The sequence below is a fragment of the Halichondria panicea genome, chromosome 3 (assembly GCF_963675165.1).
Source record: "Halichondria panicea chromosome 3, odHalPani1.1, whole genome shotgun sequence".
Classification (NCBI taxonomy): Eukaryota; Metazoa; Porifera; class Demospongiae; order Suberitida; family Halichondriidae; genus Halichondria; species Halichondria panicea.
The window spans coordinates 1371112-1388831 of NC_087379.1; the positions used below are offsets into that span (position 1 = coordinate 1371112).

A 17720-nucleotide genomic window follows, 5' to 3' on the forward strand; every position below is an offset into this window, starting at 1 on the left:
TGGCTTTAATTACCGGATTAGCAACTTCCGGAACTCGGAGCGAGTTTTGAGTATAAAAAGAGCTGCCGTGGGCGCGACCTTTGACCCCAAAATTTCCATTCAAGCCTTAGTAACGAGCTCTTTTTTTCTCTTGCGCAAAAGCGCTCAGAACCCATTCGCTACACACTGTGAACACTCAAAAATATACACAAAGGGAAAGGAAATACATTCTTGGTAGTTTTTCTTTTTTACCAGAAGCAGAAACAAAAAAACAAAAAAATTAATGATTATCATAATGGCTGACAAAATACTTTATGAATAGATACAGCAAAAGGCTTATGCACAATAAAGGAATCTTTTCAGCTCCAGGTCAGCTACAGTCCAGGGAACGTTGTGGAAGAGTTAGGAAGCTTGCTTTCTTGCATAATAGACGGCATTGAAAATATGCCATTGTGGAAATTCATCGAAAGTTCGATTCTGAAAAAGAATTTATATGAATATCAGTACATCTATATCAAACAAATTCTTTACTACCATTTTAATAGGGCAAGTGGAGTGCATGCCACCAGACAGTGAGGCTCTCCTCTCCCCAGCAAAGAGCTAGGGATATAATAGGATAATTGCTAGATACACTGAGAAGTAATACTTAATACTTACATTTTCTACATAGATCGATGGTGTACCCAGGGAGACTGTCAACAAGCAAAGGCAGTCGCAGTCCTTCAAAGCGTCTTCAACGCGACCTGAGAAAAAAATGAATGTTACTGAAAGGGTGATGATGCCTCGGTGTCTCGGTGTAGGCAATGAAGCTACATGCAGTACCATTATTAATGAATACACTGTACATATTATAATTGACATTTTAGATGGATTCATCGGCCATGGCGGATAATGCTTAATTCTTTTTATTTTACTTTATTCTCTCGTTGTTCCCCTATTTTGCTACACACAAGTTGTACTAGCTTTCAAAGTAAGCAAACATAATCATAAGCATTATTTTGCAAACCCAACTAATTGCAATTCAAGAAAATTAATAATTATGATTAGCAGCCTACAATAATTATACAGAAACTCTTCATTATCATCGAGCAGCTGTAACAGTCGATCTACACACACACAGACACACTACCGTATATCTTGCGCATGCCCAACTGAGGCATAATGACTGTATATATAAACGAACAAACTGCAAATAGATATTGATACAAAGGTCCTTCCCTACAGACTTTCAACTCTCCTGTTCGTACTACTTTATCCGTAAAATGAAATGCAAATGTTAAAAATCGAAAAAGCGTTCGCAGGTTGATGAAGTCACATTACTTTATACTAGACTACTAACTTTACTATAGACCTATGGACTACTTACTTGAGTTATTTATGTCCACATCAGCATCAGTTTGTCAGATCCTCATGCTGGGCCAATGGATGTCTGGCAGCAAGACAACGCTTAGCACTGTCAATTAAACCTACAAAGACTTGCTTGGTATCTTCAGTCGCGAACTTTAGCTCCTGTGGAACCCCCAGTAGGAGGTTGAGAACAGACTTCTTCGCTTCTTGAAATAAACTTTTGACAGCCATTTTTGTTGTGTCTACTATCTCGTGAGAGAGCGGAAGAAGGCGTATCAAAAGAAGAATGTAAAAATGTAAAGAATGTGCATTATAACTGTCAAGGGCGTCTTTTTGCAAGACTCAAGAATATTCATTGTTGCCATTTTGTCATTTTTTGGTTGCTTCCGGTCGGAGCTGCCCACGGCACGCCCTTTTATAGTCAGCATGCTAGGTCACTAATTGGATTTATCCAAACTTCTCTTGCAGACTACTTCAAGCCTAATTTTGAGTGTCTATCAGTTTAAAACGTTATTTTTCAGGGGGGGGTCAAATTTTATTTTCGCCAATTTTGCTCAGAAGCAGAGATACAAGTCTCAAAGCCAGCAATGCAGTGACCTCGAGAACAAGCCGCTCATGATATCGAGGCTAGTACAAGAGCAAGACTTTTGATTGTATCTTAGCCTCGATTCCAGGCCGGCCTTGAATCGAGGCTAATTGTATCTCTGCTTCTGAGCAAAATTGGCGAAAATAAAATTTGACCCCCCCTGAAAAATAACGTTTTAAACTGATCGATAGACACTAAAAACTAGGCTTGAAGTAGTCTGCAAGAGAAGTTTGGATAAATCCAATTAGTGAGCTTAATTAGCTAAGGTTGAGTGGTTCCAGCCTCCTCTGGCGCAGCGGGGTCCAATTTGGGGGATCGACTAAGTTCACCCAAGTTGATGAGGATCACGTGATACTGATCGACCTTTGTCCTCCTCACAACATTAATTTATGCAAGGAAACTTCAGTGATTCAATAACTAATACCTACACATGCTTATAAGTTATACACTGTAGATAATTAAGCCTATGCAATTATTATTGCATGCTATAGCTATAATTATGGATGCATTACTACAGAGTTGGAGAGTGCAGAGTTGGCCTATACTATGAAGGCTACTTGCAGTTGATGACATAATCTTGGACTGATATTATACACTAATTAGTGAGACAGCATCAAGCATACAAGCATGCACAGTATCAATATTTGGTATAAACTATTGAACGGTTGTGCACAATGCAAGCACTGCTCAAAAAACAAATGCCAAAAGTGACAAACAAGGAAAGATGGACAATAAACTCTGAGACAATTATTGAATAAACAGAGCAGTAATGTACAGTAATATATAAGCGTAATAAGACTCTTTCACTCTGCAGGTCCCTACTTGTAGCAGTCAGGCGAAGATATCTGGGAAAAGAAAAATGTGGTCAACTTATGATACTCCTTTTCTGTTGACAGACATGCACACAACATTAATAGATTGCCAATTAACATTAATGTATGGTCAACATTAAAGAAAGAGTGCAAACATGCTCGGCTACAAGGTACAAAAAAAACATGAAAACTACCCAGTACTCCCATCAGGCCCACAGATGTGTATACTATACTGACTGTCATAATTGTTATAAAAGTGCATAAACCAGCATAATTCTCACCCCAAAAATGTGCCTATTATACTGTAATTTATCGGACACTTAACGTGCTCTATATCAGATCTGTTCCAATTATACCTGGACAATTTTCAAAATAATTGCTGTCCGATAAATTAGAACATTATGTCATAATTTATACGGTAGTATAATTATAATTAATAGTATAGTGCAATATGGAACTAATAGCACAAGTATAACAAGCAATGGCATGCAAGGCTACTAATTGCACGAGATGCCGTAGCCGAGTACTATTAGTGCTTGTTTTATGAATGCCTTATCACGAGTATAACCATACTAATCGTGTATGATTAAGTTTTTTGACGTTATGAAAACAATACGTTGTCATTAACAGCGTGCAATTACTTGACAGGTAATTGTACGCTGTCAATGACAACGTGCAATATTACTGTACTGGATGTGATACGGGATTAATTGCTGTACACTCTCCATGCAGTCGCTAATAGCACATCATACGATTATGATTGAAATAATACCAGCATATTCTACCAACCCCTATACCGTAAGCTAGCCCAGTAACTCCATACACACCCTGAAGAGTATACCTGCATGGGCATGTGAACATAATTTCAGCCGGGGTATTTTATAATGAGATGGCCAAGATTGTGGTGGAAACTGAGTGGGAGAGATAATTATGTCATGTGTACTATAATGTCGCCATGCTTCCGCTTTCCAGCTGTGTTTTGCTACCCTTAAGGTTCACTGCAAGAAAATGGAAACTACTGGTTACTGGGATATCTACGCAGCAGCTAACTTGATGAAGGCTACATCTTCTCGGTAAGCCGGCAACCAGACAGCCAATGTTACCACTGATTCATTGGATTTGCTATTGACCCGTTAGATATTTCCCACCAAAGGGATACTATACATGCATATAATACTATATAGAGCTCAAATACTTTGGAATGCCACTTTGCCCCTTCTATACACAGAGAAAAGAGGTGTGCTGTTTTAGACCCTGAGCGTGTGCTATATTAGCACCGTGGTGTGCTAAACAGTGATTCAGCACACTACATGTACTGTTTTGTAGGCATATAGCACAGCCTACGGGTTGTATTGGTGTGCTTTTTCATGGCTTGTATTTTTGATGTTCGATTAATGTGCTAAATGGACTGTGCTAAATGTAATGGGTGTGCTGAAACAGGTAAACATGCTAATTAAACACAGTAGTGTGCTGTTTTCAGTACCAAATAAGGGCATGCAGTACAACAGATGTGCCACTGCAGCTGCATAGCAACAAACATTTTTTTTTATTTGCTGTTCTTGCAAAGAAGAAAAGAAGTTGAGTTTAGACATGGTTTGAGAGCTGTTTGACAAAACTGTGGAACTATAGGTGAGTTTCCCTCAACATGCTGAACAATGCTGTACAATGTAATTGCACAGCTATTGTATAATAATTATTGTACCAGGGTGTCATACAGTACACAGGGAAGCATCTGTACAATGTAATTGCACAGCTATTGTATTGTACCAGGTGTCGTACAGTACACAGGGGGAGTCGCATCTGCACAATGTAATTGCACAGCTATTGTATTGTACCAGGTGTCATACAGTACACAGGGGAGCATCTGTACAATGTAATTGCACAGCTATTGTATAATAATTATTGTACAGTACACAGGGGGAGTATCCCCCCTGGCGAAAGCGACTAAATACAGGAATATGTCCAACGTCGACCTTTGAACCATACATATAAAATACGCGTTTTAGTGGTAAAAAACGTTATTAATTTTTTTCTTCAGAGCAGATGAGCGCTAGCTATAGCTAGGGCCTGGGGCCAGGGAGAGCAGACTGCAGTCGCTGCTAGCCTCCTTGTGGTGAACCATGTATCCTCTACTATATCTATGGCACAAGTAAGGTATAGTCTATACATATTAAGAGGCACACTCAGGGGCGTTTCTAGAGATTGAAGCAGGAGGGTGCTCAAAAGTACAGAAAAAAATGGAACCGCGCGCATAGCGTGCGCGATTTTACGCCCCTGCATTTATTGCGGCGTATCTTTCATACATCCAGCTCCTCCCCCATGCAGCCTTGCAGCAAAAAAGTACAGCACACTGCCCAAGAAAAGAGCGGCTCCTACTATTCTCCTCTAGAGCTTCTCTCTTCCATTCTAGTTCTGTTACTATGTTACTAGACAAAGCATCTAGCTACAATAAATTTTCTGTGTATCTTCTTGTAAATGACAATATAATGTATAATGTTGTAGTTTGTAGCCCAAAGTAATCTATAGTACCGGTACTATAGCTCATAGTTCCCTGCTAAATACACTCAAATGGGATCTAATGCATGCATAGCGTGATAATAAGACATAATTATGAGTCAGTCATCTTGTAGGATCTCCATGCACTATTCTTCTGGGGTACATCCTAGCAAACTGGTCAATCACAATGGGGATGTCCAGTCATTCTAGTGTTAGTCATTGCTTCTCAGTATCTCTCAGTGGAGCAAGAGGTGACTGGGATAGTGCAGAGGATTTATTATGCATGCAATTAGCAACAACATTGGAATGGCAATACATGTACTGATTGCACATGCTCAATTGGGCGTGGTCATGACTTGTAATCGTTGTGTCAATGAGATAGAGCTGCACAGTTAGCTAGCTAGCTACTGAGTGATACGATTAATTAGGTTGTCTGGGAGGACAGGGGGGTGCTCAAGCCCCCAAAGCCCCCCATTGTACACGCCACTGACACTTGCGTGCATATGGGAAGGACAAGCAGGCATACTAGGCTAAAATGAAGGCATTGGAGGAGTGTCAGAAGCATGCAGAGAGAGAAGATTGATATGGAAAGAGACGCTGAGAAACAGCTGAGGGAACTGACACAGCTGAGGGAAAAGTTTGAGGTGCTGATGGAGTATAATTATATATAATTAGAGCATGAATATAGAGGCAATTACTTAGCATTCATTTTCATAACCTGAAAATCAAATTTTGAATGAGTGCCTGCATGCTATACGCTTCAGGATTATCGTCGGAGGAGCTGGCTGGATCAATTGGAAAGAGAATTAACGAGAGGTTGTGACAGATATGCGTCACACAGATGAGGGAGGAGGATAAGATGAGACGTCTCAATGAGGTTTGTACCATGCTTGAATCACAATGAAAAGATGGTACCGTACCCTCGCGAAAATACGCCCACCCTTTTCTGCAAGAAGTCTAGGCTTTTAGGAGACTGGGCGTTTAATCGCGAACGGCGAGTTTTCATTCGAATATACGCCCACCCGCGGCCTCAAATCGAGGTTTACACTTTGCTATGCCTACATATATAGTATGAACATTTTATATACAACAACAATGTTAAACTAATGCATGAGTATGATTAAAGCATGACAAGAGAATGAACATGAAGAAGTGGACTCTGACTCTATTCGTTGCTTGTTGATGTTAGATGTAGCAGAAACTTCTCGAAGGATGGTAGGTCATACTCCTACAGAGCAGCTATCAGGTACTTTGTTTCAGAAAACCATGCAAGGCAAGGTAACCTGCAAAATTAGCGTGTGTGATAACTTTCTTGGACTTTGCGTTTTCCTTTCTCAGCATATAGGACTACTTGTTCCCTGCATATACATCTTCAGGGGCAAACAGATCCATACAGAGAAACTGATCTTGGTCCAGCAATGAGTATAGTCTTACTATAGTACTACTACCTAAAACTTCCTTTCTTCACTAAAATTAATAGTAAACATGTGGTACATGGTATTCAGCTACTGCGCATGCTCAACTTATTCTGGGTGGGCTTATAATCGAGTGAAAATACCCTCGTGTAAGAACTTCGAAGCAAAAGAGGGGATGGGCGTTTATTCAAGATGGGCTTATTTTCGCGAGGGTACGGTATGTGTTCCCACTCACAATTTTTGATCGGACGTGATTTTTATGCACTTCCCCCACTATAATAAAAATATGATTTTGCAGTTTTATATATAGCCTAGTATGCTTTTTAATCCAAAAGGCCTCGTAAATGAATTCAGCGTAACTTTTTAGACAACAGACAGTACTTTCAACGGAGGATCATGCAGGGGCTTATACATTGGCAACACTATAATTGCTATTACAAGTCCATGCCCAATTGCAGGATCGTAGCCAGGATTTTTTGGAAGAGGGGGCAAAACCTATGAGCCGCGCAGCGCCGAAATTTTGACCAGAAGCCACGCCTCTTAATTATGACGTCATAGTTGATTTCTTGGGTGTGGCCTGATGTTTAGAAAGCTAGTTTAGCGAACTGTCTATAGATTTAGACCAGAATAGCTCACAGTTTAGGGACTAAATCGTTTTGCTTGCCTACTAGCTAGCTAACTGCAGCAAGATTGGGAAGAAAGGGAGTGCTCAGCAAGATAATCAGCTACACTAACCTGAGCTGAGTAGTAGAGATCCAGAAAAAGGGGGGGCATTTTCCCCCTTTGCCACCCCCTGCCTACGCCACTGAATTGAGATGAGCAATCAGGATTTGAAATAATAATTATGACAATTATCAATAAAAGTAGTAATCACAACAATACATTATGACTTTCTGTATAGTTGGAGAAGTGTTGGCAAAGGTACAATGAGCATTCCCGGCAGGTGAAGGAAGAGGAAGAAGCACAGAGAGCCTGGGATATGCAAGAAAGAGAGAAGCGGATAAGAAAGAGAGAGAAATTCCTCCAAGTTCTCAAAAAGAGGGATGAAGGTGAATTTCTTTCAGTCTAAAATTTGTCTGTCAATCTAGTGCCTTTGCTGGCTATAGTATTGTCTGTTGCATACAACACTGTTACTGTAATTGCCAGTGGCTTGATTGCCTCAGTGTTCCTATACCTATGTTTACTATAATGACTCTAATCCTCCCCTTATTTTCACAAAGTGTCTGATACCTGAAAGACCCCATAATTATGAAGTTACATGCATGTATAATTATTATTTGCCACCTTATAGTGCAATTTGTTTCTCTATACTTCAGAGCTCCAAGAAAAACTGCATGAGGAGAACCACCAACAAGCAGAGCAACTCAAAGAACAGGCAGACTATCTAGAAAAGAGAAAGCAAATGGTGGTAGAGAACGAAGTGTTAAAGTGGAAGAAGGGCTTTCAGAGGAAGCAGGAGAACTGGAGTAACGTTGTCAGCCAACACAGAGAGGCTATGTAAGGCTAAGTATTATGTTAAAGTGTTTATACATGTAGCTGTACAACACAGTCACCTATGCATGCATGCAGGGAGACTGGAACACTTGACCTTAGCGGTCACTAATTGTATTTCCAAACTTCTTTACTTCAAGCGTATAATACATAGACTCTATAGGTTTAGTGCCTGTAAAGCTTAGAACGTTATTTTGGCAGGGGGGCTCAGTTGAATCAGAAGCAGAGATACAAGTATATACGTTTAGTGTACACACACATGCAGCATTTGACAACCCCCTCCTATAATTATGTGTACTTAGCATCAACCTCCCTCCTTTCACCTCCTATGCACCCACCCACACATCTCCCACACCCATGCAGGAAGAAGAGACAAGAGAAGCATTTGGAGGAGCTGTTCGATCGCAACCATCTCCCCTCAGTCACCACACGATGCACTCGCAATTTTCGAAAGTTTGGTGGTTCCTCGAGACCAGGTACTATGGAGAAATCATACCCTCCCCAATCCACTACTGTCAGATTTACTACCAAGCCAAGAGTACATTTTGTTGAAGTGAGTGCAGTCACCAGTATACTAATGGCATCGTGGGCTATAATTATAAGATAAAATTATACTGCATGTAAAACATTGTAATAATTCTATTCCAACAGAAAGGGTTGCTCCTGCACTATCCTATTCAATTCACACTACACATTTTTCTTCTATACAAGGTCATGTATGTACATGTATACGTATACCGTATGCCTGTATAAATCGAGGGTACAAAGTAGTTTTCGCTGATTAAGCATGCATCTACCACGAATATTTATACCCATGAATTTAATATTACAATTAAATCTGCTAAAACTTTTCGAACGGCCATTCCACGAAATTTTATACCCTCGAAATAATTATACCCACTATACGGTATGTACTGTCGTTATGGGATACCAAGCAATGCATACAATTATAAAGTAAATCTGTTTCTTTCTTATAATAATTATACACGCACTGTCAGGCATCTCTACCTAATGAGAGTGCTATGAAGGATGGTGGTGTGAGACAATCACGCGGCGATAATCAGATCATATCCAAACAGGAAGAGACGCGTCCATTGGAGGGTGGTGGTGGTGCGGATACAAGCAAGAGGGGTAACACAGCCGATCTCGATCACAACGACTCGTATGATATTCATCTGGAGAGAAGTCGAAAATGGAGCAAGACCGACAGTGATGGAATCCAGCAAAGTGATCTGTCTCCCGTACTGGATAAGAATGGGTGTGCGGGGAGTAAGACAAGCCTTGTCCGAGATGACGTTAGTCTGTTGTCACATGACGTTAGTTTGCTGAGTCAGCAGAAGAGTACAGCCTCTGATCTGATTGGACGCGTACTGGATAAAGCGACTGTCAAGGTTGCAGATCGATAAGTGGAGTGGACAATTGAACATTGTTTGTGTGTATTAACTGCTTATAATTATAGGGCGCGTTGTAATGATCGGAATAATTCATTTTGAGAAAGCTTTTATACACAATTCCTACCACAGTGGTAAAGTGGGCATGCACACACATTATACATGTAATCGAAATACAGCCATAATCAATGGCAGAGCTACGAAAAAAGAGCACACTGAATAATTATACTATAATATACTTATACTATGCTAGCTAAGTATTTTTGTCGAAATACCAGCCATTATCAATGGCAGAGCTACGAAAAAAGAGCACACTATACTATACTTACACTATGCTAGCTAAGTATTTTTGTTGTTCTCCATGCAATAATTATACTGTGACAGTATAATAGTCTCACAAATCTCTATCAGGTTAATTTAGACTCTATTTCTTGGGCAAAGTCTCCACGGTCAATGACAGGAGACTTGAGTACATCGATCAGTGCTTGCAGTGTGGGGGCGGGGGTGGATCGTGTCAACCATTGCTCCAGTAGTTTAGTGAAACAGTCATCACACTCATTCGGACAGTCCCTCTTGATAGCCTGAACACAACAGTGTACGTGGTGAATTAATATGGACATCAAACACTATGAACGTTTGAGATTATAAAGATGAATATTGCATGATGAAAATGACAATCTTGTAAAAATTAATTACTCCATGTACTAACTGGTCATGCATGACTGTAATAGCCACTGGGTTGTTCGTAAACAATTTTATTACTACAAGTCAGTACACACAGTACACTACACACTCACATCTAGTGTTCCCTCTTTGATGCCCAATTGCACTCCCACAAAACGCCATTTTGCTTTAGCCTCCCATGCAGGCAGCTGCCCTCACTACTCTCAGGTGACAATCCACATTCAGGGGCTCTGTATGGAGAAGTAAAACACATCATTATCATGAGCACAATAAATAAGCAACGCACACCACTATACACACAGTAACTCAGTACGTGTAAGGAAGTGTAAGTGCAATAATGTAATAGTACGTATACACACACACACTATGCATATCACTGTAGGGTAACGTATTGTAGGTTCACCTTTGGGGTTGAGACGGCAAATATCAGGAGAAGTGGTAGCTTTTTCATTTTCCTGCAATTAGAAATCAAATAATTATCACTTGTGCTCCAAAGCAATGTGTAGTAGTACTGATGTAGTTTGACCACTTTATAATCTTGCAAACCTTAATGCTTGTTGCTATGTCTTCACGGCCAATAGTAGGAGACTTAAGTGCTCTAACAACAGCAGACCAGGAGGGGGGAGGAGAGGAGCGCTTCACCCAGTGTGTCAGCATAGCCTCAAAGCATGGCTCAACCCATCGATAGTCCTTCTCAATACTCTGCATATACGTCAAACATGGACAGCCGTATTAATCTAAGAAACCCATGAGCTGCTAGGACGGGGGTAATAGTCTCACCTTCCTAGTATCGTAGTCAATGTCCAGTTCTATAGCCAGGCTGTACCAGTCAGAGCGTATCTCTTTGATCACTTCCTTTACATCAGCAAACAGCTGATCAGTTTCAGAGCCGGAGGCGTCCTCTGTTTACGAAAAAATAATGTGTACTCGTGGATAATGGGAAATGCAATCAATCTCATTGAAAACAATGCAGTAATTAATAACACAACTTTAGCACCAGCTAAACAGTGAAATTGAGGAAAAATGGTATAATTATATAGGTAAAAAGATCACACAAACGCACACATCATTCAGGCTCTAATAACTCTTACCAACACTCTCTTTCAGTTCTTTCAGGCAGTGGTACACTGTAAAAAAAGACTTCTGGTTCTGAGAAATCTCGCAACTGATAAAATCATTGAAGTAACTACGTGACGTGGCTTTGAATTCCAATTCGTTTTCAGTCCCTCTAAGTTTGGGTCTTCTCTTGCTCCACTCGAAGGAAAGGTTCTTTTCCTTCACATCTTGGTCAGAAGCAAAGGGCAGGGCAAGGAGGAAAACATCACTTTCCATGCTGACTTCCTGCATAAAATAAAAACAATAAAATTTGTTGGATCACTCCGCTAGCGCAATTAGTAAGTTCACTTACTTCTGCAAACCAGCATTTTTGGTCGGGCCTCACACAATTGCAAGTAAAATTCGGAAACACTCCTGTTTTGAGGAGGCAGAGCTTGGAACAATTTTCCTGTTTGCCGCAGTAGCAGTCGAAAGCGATAATCGGAGTGAGGAGAGGGCTGATGTCCTTCATGACAAAGACGACGGTTGAGAGGACGTAAGAACAAAGCTCGTGCATCGTATACTTCCTGTTCTGTCGAATAACCCGTATCTCGTAGCAATCGACGTGAGCAATCAGGGTAACAAAATGTTTGGCAGATTCGTCAATATGAAAGGAGACGAGGTTTCTCTTAACTGAAGAATCAACAAGTTTCCAAGTCATACCCAGAATGCCTTCGCCTTTACCCCCTCTTGAGATCAATTCACTGATCATGGCACAGAATATTCCAATGGGAACGCATTGAGGTTCGAATGTGATCTTGATAGGAGAAGGCGTGTCAATGCCAGTGGGGGGTGGTTTTGTTAGTTCCTCAGGAGATGCACACTTTAGAATAGCGGGGATGAAGTATGCTGTTTCAACCTTATCTGTGGTATGGCCTTCCTTCACTGTTGCGATCTTGGCTAAAAGGTTGGAATGCTCGAGTAGTATGAGCAGCTTCTCGACAGGAATCAACTGGCCTTCCTTGCTTTCCTCTGAAATGCATTTAGTGATCGTCTTCAGTGAGAACAGTCCCCTGAGTGTCCAATTCTCTCTTACATATTCCGTGAATAGAATACCGCTTTCTTTGGAATGGAGCTCCAGTAGCGGCTTGACAACGAGAGCACTGAGGCTGTTGAATACCACCTGGGGTTGCAAATGACAAACTCCTCAAAATAACCATCTTTGATGTCTGGACGATAGATCAGAGCTCCGACAAACCGATCTAGGTACCAAATAGTGAATCGAACTTCCTCATCACTCATCTCCAATGCCTCGGTACCGATACGAATGCAGTCTTTCATAGAAACAATGTCATAGTCCCTTAGTACAACTCCCAACAAAAGCTGTTGTGGGCGAATTCGAAGCTTGGCATCTTTGAAAAAGCTACTGATCATGCCTTGAAGATGCTCACAAAAAAGATCAATATCAGAACCAGTGCCTTCATAGTTGTTGACAGCTAAGAACTTCTTATTGTCTTTCTGGGTAGGAAGTAACTTCTTAAATTTGCTGGTAATTGTGCACATGGCTTCACTTTTCTCGTCCAACTTTTGGTTTAAACGATCTTCGACTTTTTTCTTGAAAGCATCTGATCTGAGGTGCTGGCTGATTGTTTGCTTAATGGCAGCCATTTCTTGTTCAGTGACTTTTGGCTGCTCATTACTCTTCTTTTGGGAATCCTGAGGCAAAATGAGCCTAATCGCTTTCTTGTGTTCAGCAGTGGTACTATCGCTCTTGCTGGCAGTGGTACTATCACTCTTGTCGGCAGTGGTGCTATCACTCTTGTCGGCGGTGGTACTATCGCTCTTGCTGGCGATGGTACTAACGGTCTTGCTGGCAGTGGTACCATCGCTCTTGTCGGCAGTGGTACTAAAGCTCTTGTCGGCAGTGCTACTATCGCTCTTGCTGGCAGTGGTCTTGTTGGCAGTGGTACTATCACTCTTGCTGGCAGTGGTATTATCGCTCTTGTCGGCAGTGGTGCTATCGCTCTTGTCGGCGGTGGTACTATCGCTCTTGCTGGTGATGGTACTAACGGTCTTGCTGGCAGTGGTACCATCGCTCTTGTCGGCAGTGGTACTATAGCTTTTGTCGGCAGTGGTGCTATCACTCTTGTCGGCGGTGGTACTATCGCTCTTGCTGGCGATGGTACTAACGGTCTTGCTGGCAGTGGTACCATCGCTCTTGTCGGCAGTGGTACTAAAGCTCTTGTCGGCAGTGCTACTATCGCTCTTGCTGGCAGTGGTCTTGTTGGCAGTGGTACTATCACTCTTGCTGGCAGTGGTATTATCGCTCTTGTCGGCAGTGGTGCTATCGCTCTTGTCGGCGGTGGTACTATCGCTCTTGCTGGTGATGGTACTAACGGTCTTGCTGGCAGTGGTACCATCGCTCTTGTCGGCAGTGGTACTATAGCTCTTGTCGGCAGTGGTACTATCGCTCTTGCTGGCAGTGGTCTTGTTGGCAGTGGTACTATCACTCTTGCTGGCAGTGGTATTATCGCTCTTGTCGGCAGTGGTGCTATCGCTCTTGTCGGCGGTGGTACTATCGCTCTTGCTGGCGATGGTACTAACGGTCTTGCTGGCAGTGGTACCATCGCTCTTGTCGGCAGTGGTACTATCGCTCTTGCTGGCAGTGGTCTTGTTGGCAGTGATACTATCCCTCTTGCTGGCAGTGGTTTTGTTGGCAGTGGTACTATCACTCTTGCTGGCAGTGGTATTATCGCTCTTGTCGGCAGTGGTGCTATCGCTCTTGTCGGCGGTGGTACTATCGCTCTTGCTGGTGATGGTACTAACGGTCTTGCTGGCAGTGGTACCATCGCTCTTGTCGGCAGTGGTACTATAGCTCTTGTCGGCAGTGGTACTATCGCTCTTGCTGGCAGTGGTACTATCGCTCTTGTTTGAAGCTTTTCTCGAATCACACAATATATTGTACAGCAGATCCACCTTGATTTGCATTGCAAGTTCATCCTTGAAAGTACCTATGAGCGCAGCAATAGGCTCAGCGGAGCCCAGCTTGCCCAGTTTAGAGCACAGCTCTCTGTCAATATCTGTGTCAATCTTGGTATAGTGGCTGATAGCTGAGAGGATTTGAGAAAGTGTTTCTCTGTTAGTGTACGTTGAATCGTACGGTGTGATCTTGTCATTTTCTCGTTCGTAGGATACTTGACATATATCGTCGAGGTCTTTGTCCAGTCGAAAGAATGCCAGGAAAATCCCTGCCCCTCTGCTTAGAAATGGAAACATCTCCATGAACCCAGGCTGTCCTCCTATATCAACAAGATTGATTAGAACTGTGTTCTGCAGACTTTCTTTGTAATCTTTTGAGCCCCCTACAATCTCACGGAGTCTTTTGACAACCATGGGAACATCGATAGCAGTCACAGATACTCTCACAGCTTCTTTTCTTTCGGGTGGCACAGTTTTTGTTGAAATCGTTTTTGCTTCAGTAGCTCTTTCATCGCTCTGCTTGAGAGGTTGCTTCTCTTCATCAGTAGTTTCCTTTGAAGGATTAGTTGAAGGGAGAGATGCTTGTGATCCCTCCTCAGCCGGACTAGTGCTGTCAGTTCTGTCCTTACTAAATTTAGAGGACATTAGGTAAGAAAATATAAGCTGTGTTTCTTCGTTCAGATCTTTAGATCTTTGAAATTTAATTTTTCCAGATGATAAGTCCACAAAGGCCAATGCTTGTGTACACTCAGCAAGAAATGTGCTGCAACGTTTTCTTTGGTCTTCGGGCAGCTCAGACAGGTTAGTAATTGATCCAACAAGCCTCTTTCGAGTGGTCGTTTTGCCAATACCCGAGGGACCGATAAAATGCATCTTGAGATACTGAAGCTCAATAGTGTTCTTTTTGTCGGACATCAGCTCATCTAGTTTTCGAAGGTACCGTTGGTCCTGAATACTGGATGTCTGAATACTGGCTGTAAAAAAAAAAATCATAAATTGCAGCAGCAGTATAATTATAGCCTTGCTTCTACTTTGTGGATTAGCAAACAGAGTTAATGAAGCCTGTTGCAGTATATATCTTCAGAATATATATTGGAGTCCTTACTATACAGTACAGAAGAGGTAATTAGTTTATTTTCTACGAAATTGTTGACAATGAACGAATTAGAAAAGCTACCATCTGATGGCTCGACAAATGATACTCAAGCATAGATCTCTCCGGTGTAGAAGTTTTGAAGTGTTCTGTCAACCAAGAATAAAAAAGGGGTCTGCAAAGAGGTCAGAGTTCACAATGGCTGCTGCTTCCAGCTTTGAAGCTCTTTTCTGACCGGCTCTTGTAGCTAATAAAAAGCTAGCGCAAGCTATAGGCTAATTCAAATTTTTCAGAGCCTCCAAGTATATAGCTTAGCTGATATAAATGATGTAAAAGGAGTACAAAAACATGCATGGAAATGAGATAAACGGCTTAGTGATAAGATAAATTTCAGCATGTACATGTTTTAGTATTAGACTCACCACCAGCATAGGGCATAGAGTTACTACAGTTGTAGGGATGCTACTAAACTCTTCACTGTCCATTTCACAAAACTAAATTAGTCAGTAAGGTCACAAGTACAGTGCAGCCACGTGTCTATACCTGTACTTTTACATTCTGACAGATAATTATTAATACGGAGAAAACCGTTTACTTGGAGGCTCAGACTGTAGTTAGATTAATACTCTGAAGAGACTGCAACAGCCTTCACTGTAAGTAAAAGTAGTTAAAACTCGATACTTGCAAATCCATGAAGCAAAATCCAAGAGATTATGGCCTATACAAGCTGTTAGTTTCGTCGCATTGCGCATGCAGTTACAGCTGGAATACACACACACACACACAGTCAGCTTTACTGCATTTCTCGTGTGGCTACGCCTTGAGGCATAACTACATTATACACATAAGTAAGGATTTAGATACCAAGGCTATTAAAGGTCACTGTGATTATAGATTTTACCACAACTTCATCTATTGCAATTATGAGCGCTTGCATGTATACCGTATAGCGGGTTATTTTCGTATGGTGGAAATGTTTGTATCTTTCGTTTTGAGGTCATCCTAAATTAAAACTGCGAAATTATTCTAGGTTCCAACGTCACTATCTTGAGCTGACGAATATTAATTTAGAATTCGAAATAATTATGTAATTGGATAGTTCATTCAGAAATATGTACCAGCAAAACTTAACCGCAATAATAATTATACTGGACAGGGGCGTATAGCTTAGGGGTTTCTTAGTTTCCCAGAAACCTCCTTGCTTGCTGAATGAAGCTGATCATGTGTGCATGCGCAATAATGGTTGGAGAATTAGTTATTGACCAATTGACCATGCAAGAGTATGATATTTGGCCTATTACTAGTTCAGTTTATGCAATCCAAGATAAGAAACCAGATTGTCAAGCCCTATACTGCTCAATCTCCAGACTGTACAGTTTCACCACAATCTCAGCCACCAACCTCAGAGCTCATGCCAGCACTGATCCTGGTAGACGTCTATATAGCACGAAATTAATGACATATTGGTACTTGCAGCTAAGGTAAGCTAGAGAGTGAAGAGAATTTACGGCTTATCAAAATGCTTCCTCCAGCAGCCATAAGGCGTGTAACCAGTCTAATTAATGGGCATGTAACAAGAAGTAGGCATGGTCTCTCAAATTTATCGTGGCGCAGTACCTTCTTCCTTCAGAAATCCCTTTTGTTAATGTCTAGCTACAGTATGCATGGGGATCTAAATAATGAAATGGGTGCAATGTGACTACTCAATCAATGTAAAGCTATAATAGTGAATGTGTGTCCACACCGTAAATCTCCTGTAGAAAATCAAGATCACGCTTTGAAGGCCCATCAGCATAACTTAAATGTCTCTTGTGAATCCCTCTTAAAACTGTCTTTTCTTCTTCACTGAGGTTTCCATCAGCCTCAACTTCTGATAGATTTGTGTGCTCTTCATTCTTAAGCCAGTTCACGTCAAACCTGTATATATACACATCATCATTATTGACATGCATGCATGTAATTGCTACACGGTGCCATAATTATACTTACCAGTAGTGCATGATACTGTCTGGATCGTACTCTGGCTTAAACGTGGCATCTTGTGACCGCTCTTCCAACATTTCTCTTTCAAAATTCACGTTCTTCATTCGAGAATCCGCTTTCATTTTTCTCACATCCAGCAAGCTGTCCGCTACCTCCCAGAAGTCAGGACTCTGGTGTTCGTGGCACAGACCAAGGGCATGGCCAAATTGATGCATTACAAGAAATTTCTGCATATTGGGATCTAGACCTTTTAATGAAAAGATCATTGTGGGCTTAGATATATCTTGAACGGTCATCGCTTGGCTTCCAACCTTTGCCCAACATGAGCCACTAGCTGTGCCAAACATGAATTCAGAATGTAGATATTATATTTTAGTACCTTCAAATTTGACTCTGATGTCAGCTTTATCTGCCCTATCAGTCTTCTTA

The 17720-nt window shown here is 41.4% G+C and overlaps 3 protein-coding genes and 1 long non-coding RNA gene across 8 annotated transcripts; 1 reads left to right on the top strand and 3 right to left on the bottom strand.

The window, feature by feature from the left end:
* Positions 1-103: 103 nt before the first annotated feature.
* LOC135332898 (uncharacterized) lies at positions 104-1751 on the bottom strand. 2 transcript variants are annotated; one of them, XR_010393675.1, is made up of 3 exons: positions 1346-1751; positions 637-722; positions 104-456 (listed from the first exon to the last, which is right to left on the bottom strand). It is a non-coding gene; the product is annotated as an uncharacterized LOC135332898 (long non-coding RNA). The 2 variants fall into 2 exon arrangements; XR_010393676.1 differs by having other exon boundaries at positions 104-579.
* Positions 1752-4174: 2423 nt separating this feature from the next.
* On the top strand, positions 4175-9623 carry LOC135332892 (uncharacterized). Of its 4 annotated transcripts, none has more exons than XM_064527808.1 (7): positions 4175-4353; positions 4763-5864; positions 5985-6097; positions 7579-7684; positions 7952-8132; positions 8490-8679; positions 9125-9623. In XM_064527808.1, exons 3-7 carry the CDS (start codon positions 6062-6064, stop codon positions 9530-9532), a joined length of 921 nt encoding a protein of 306 aa, XP_064383878.1. In that variant the 5' UTR covers positions 4175-4353; positions 4763-5864; positions 5985-6061; the 3' UTR covers positions 9533-9623. The 4 variants fall into 4 exon arrangements, with proteins under 4 accessions (XP_064383878.1, XP_064383879.1, XP_064383876.1 ...); XM_064527806.1 differs by having other exon boundaries at positions 4185-4353; positions 7537-7684; XM_064527807.1 differs by lacking the exon at positions 4175-4353 and having other exon boundaries at positions 4453-5864; positions 7537-7684.
* A 59-nt stretch (positions 9624-9682) lies between these two features.
* LOC135332890 (uncharacterized) lies at positions 9683-12333 on the bottom strand. Its single transcript, XM_064527804.1, has 7 exons — positions 11610-12333; positions 11293-11542; positions 10982-11103; positions 10748-10903; positions 10605-10656; positions 10315-10431; positions 9683-10098 (listed from the first exon to the last, which is right to left on the bottom strand). The coding sequence occupies exons 1-6, from the start codon at positions 12006-12008 to the stop codon at positions 10370-10372; spliced, it is 1041 nt and encodes a 346-aa protein (XP_064383874.1). The 5' UTR covers positions 12009-12333; the 3' UTR covers positions 9683-10098; positions 10315-10369.
* LOC135332874 (serine-rich adhesin for platelets-like) lies at positions 12020-17587 on the bottom strand. The gene is made up of 3 exons (XM_064527781.1): positions 17298-17587; positions 17053-17225; positions 12020-15189 (listed from the first exon to the last, which is right to left on the bottom strand). Exons 1-3 carry the CDS (start codon positions 17585-17587, stop codon positions 12329-12331), a joined length of 3324 nt encoding a protein of 1107 aa, XP_064383851.1. The 3' UTR covers positions 12020-12328.
* Positions 17588-17720: the final 133 nt, after the last annotated feature.

Coding starts and splice junctions, on each gene's coding strand:
- LOC135332892 (XM_064527806.1), top strand. CDS start 6,062: ATGAGGGAGGAGGATAAGATGAGACGTCTCAATGAG. Junction 6,098..7,536: donor AGATGAGACGTCTCAATGAG/GTTTGTACCATG, acceptor CTTTCTGTATAG/TTGGAGAAGTGTTGGCAAAG. Junction 8,133..8,489: donor AGCCAACACAGAGAGGCTAT/GTAAGGCTAAGT, acceptor ACACCCATGCAG/GAAGAAGAGACAAGAGAAGC.
- LOC135332890 (XM_064527804.1), bottom strand. CDS start 12,008: ATGATCAGTGAATTGATCTCAAGAGGGGGTAAAGGCGAAGGCATTCTG. Junction 11,543..11,609: donor AAAAATGCTGGTTTGCAGAA/GTAAGTGAACTT, acceptor TATTTTATGCAG/GAAGTCAGCATGGAAAGTGA. Junction 11,104..11,292: donor AGAACTGAAAGAGAGTGTTG/GTAAGAGTTATT, acceptor TTTCGTAAACAG/AGGACGCCTCCGGCTCTGAA.
- LOC135332874 (XM_064527781.1), bottom strand. CDS start 17,587: ATGACCGTTCAAGATATATCTAAGCCCACAATGATCTTTTCATTAAAA. Junction 17,226..17,297: donor GACAGTATCATGCACTACTG/GTAAGTATAATT, acceptor GTATATATACAG/GTTTGACGTGAACTGGCTTA. Junction 15,190..17,052: donor TTTTCTACAGGAGATTTACG/GTGTGGACACAC, acceptor TTTTTTTTACAG/CCAGTATTCAGACATCCAGT.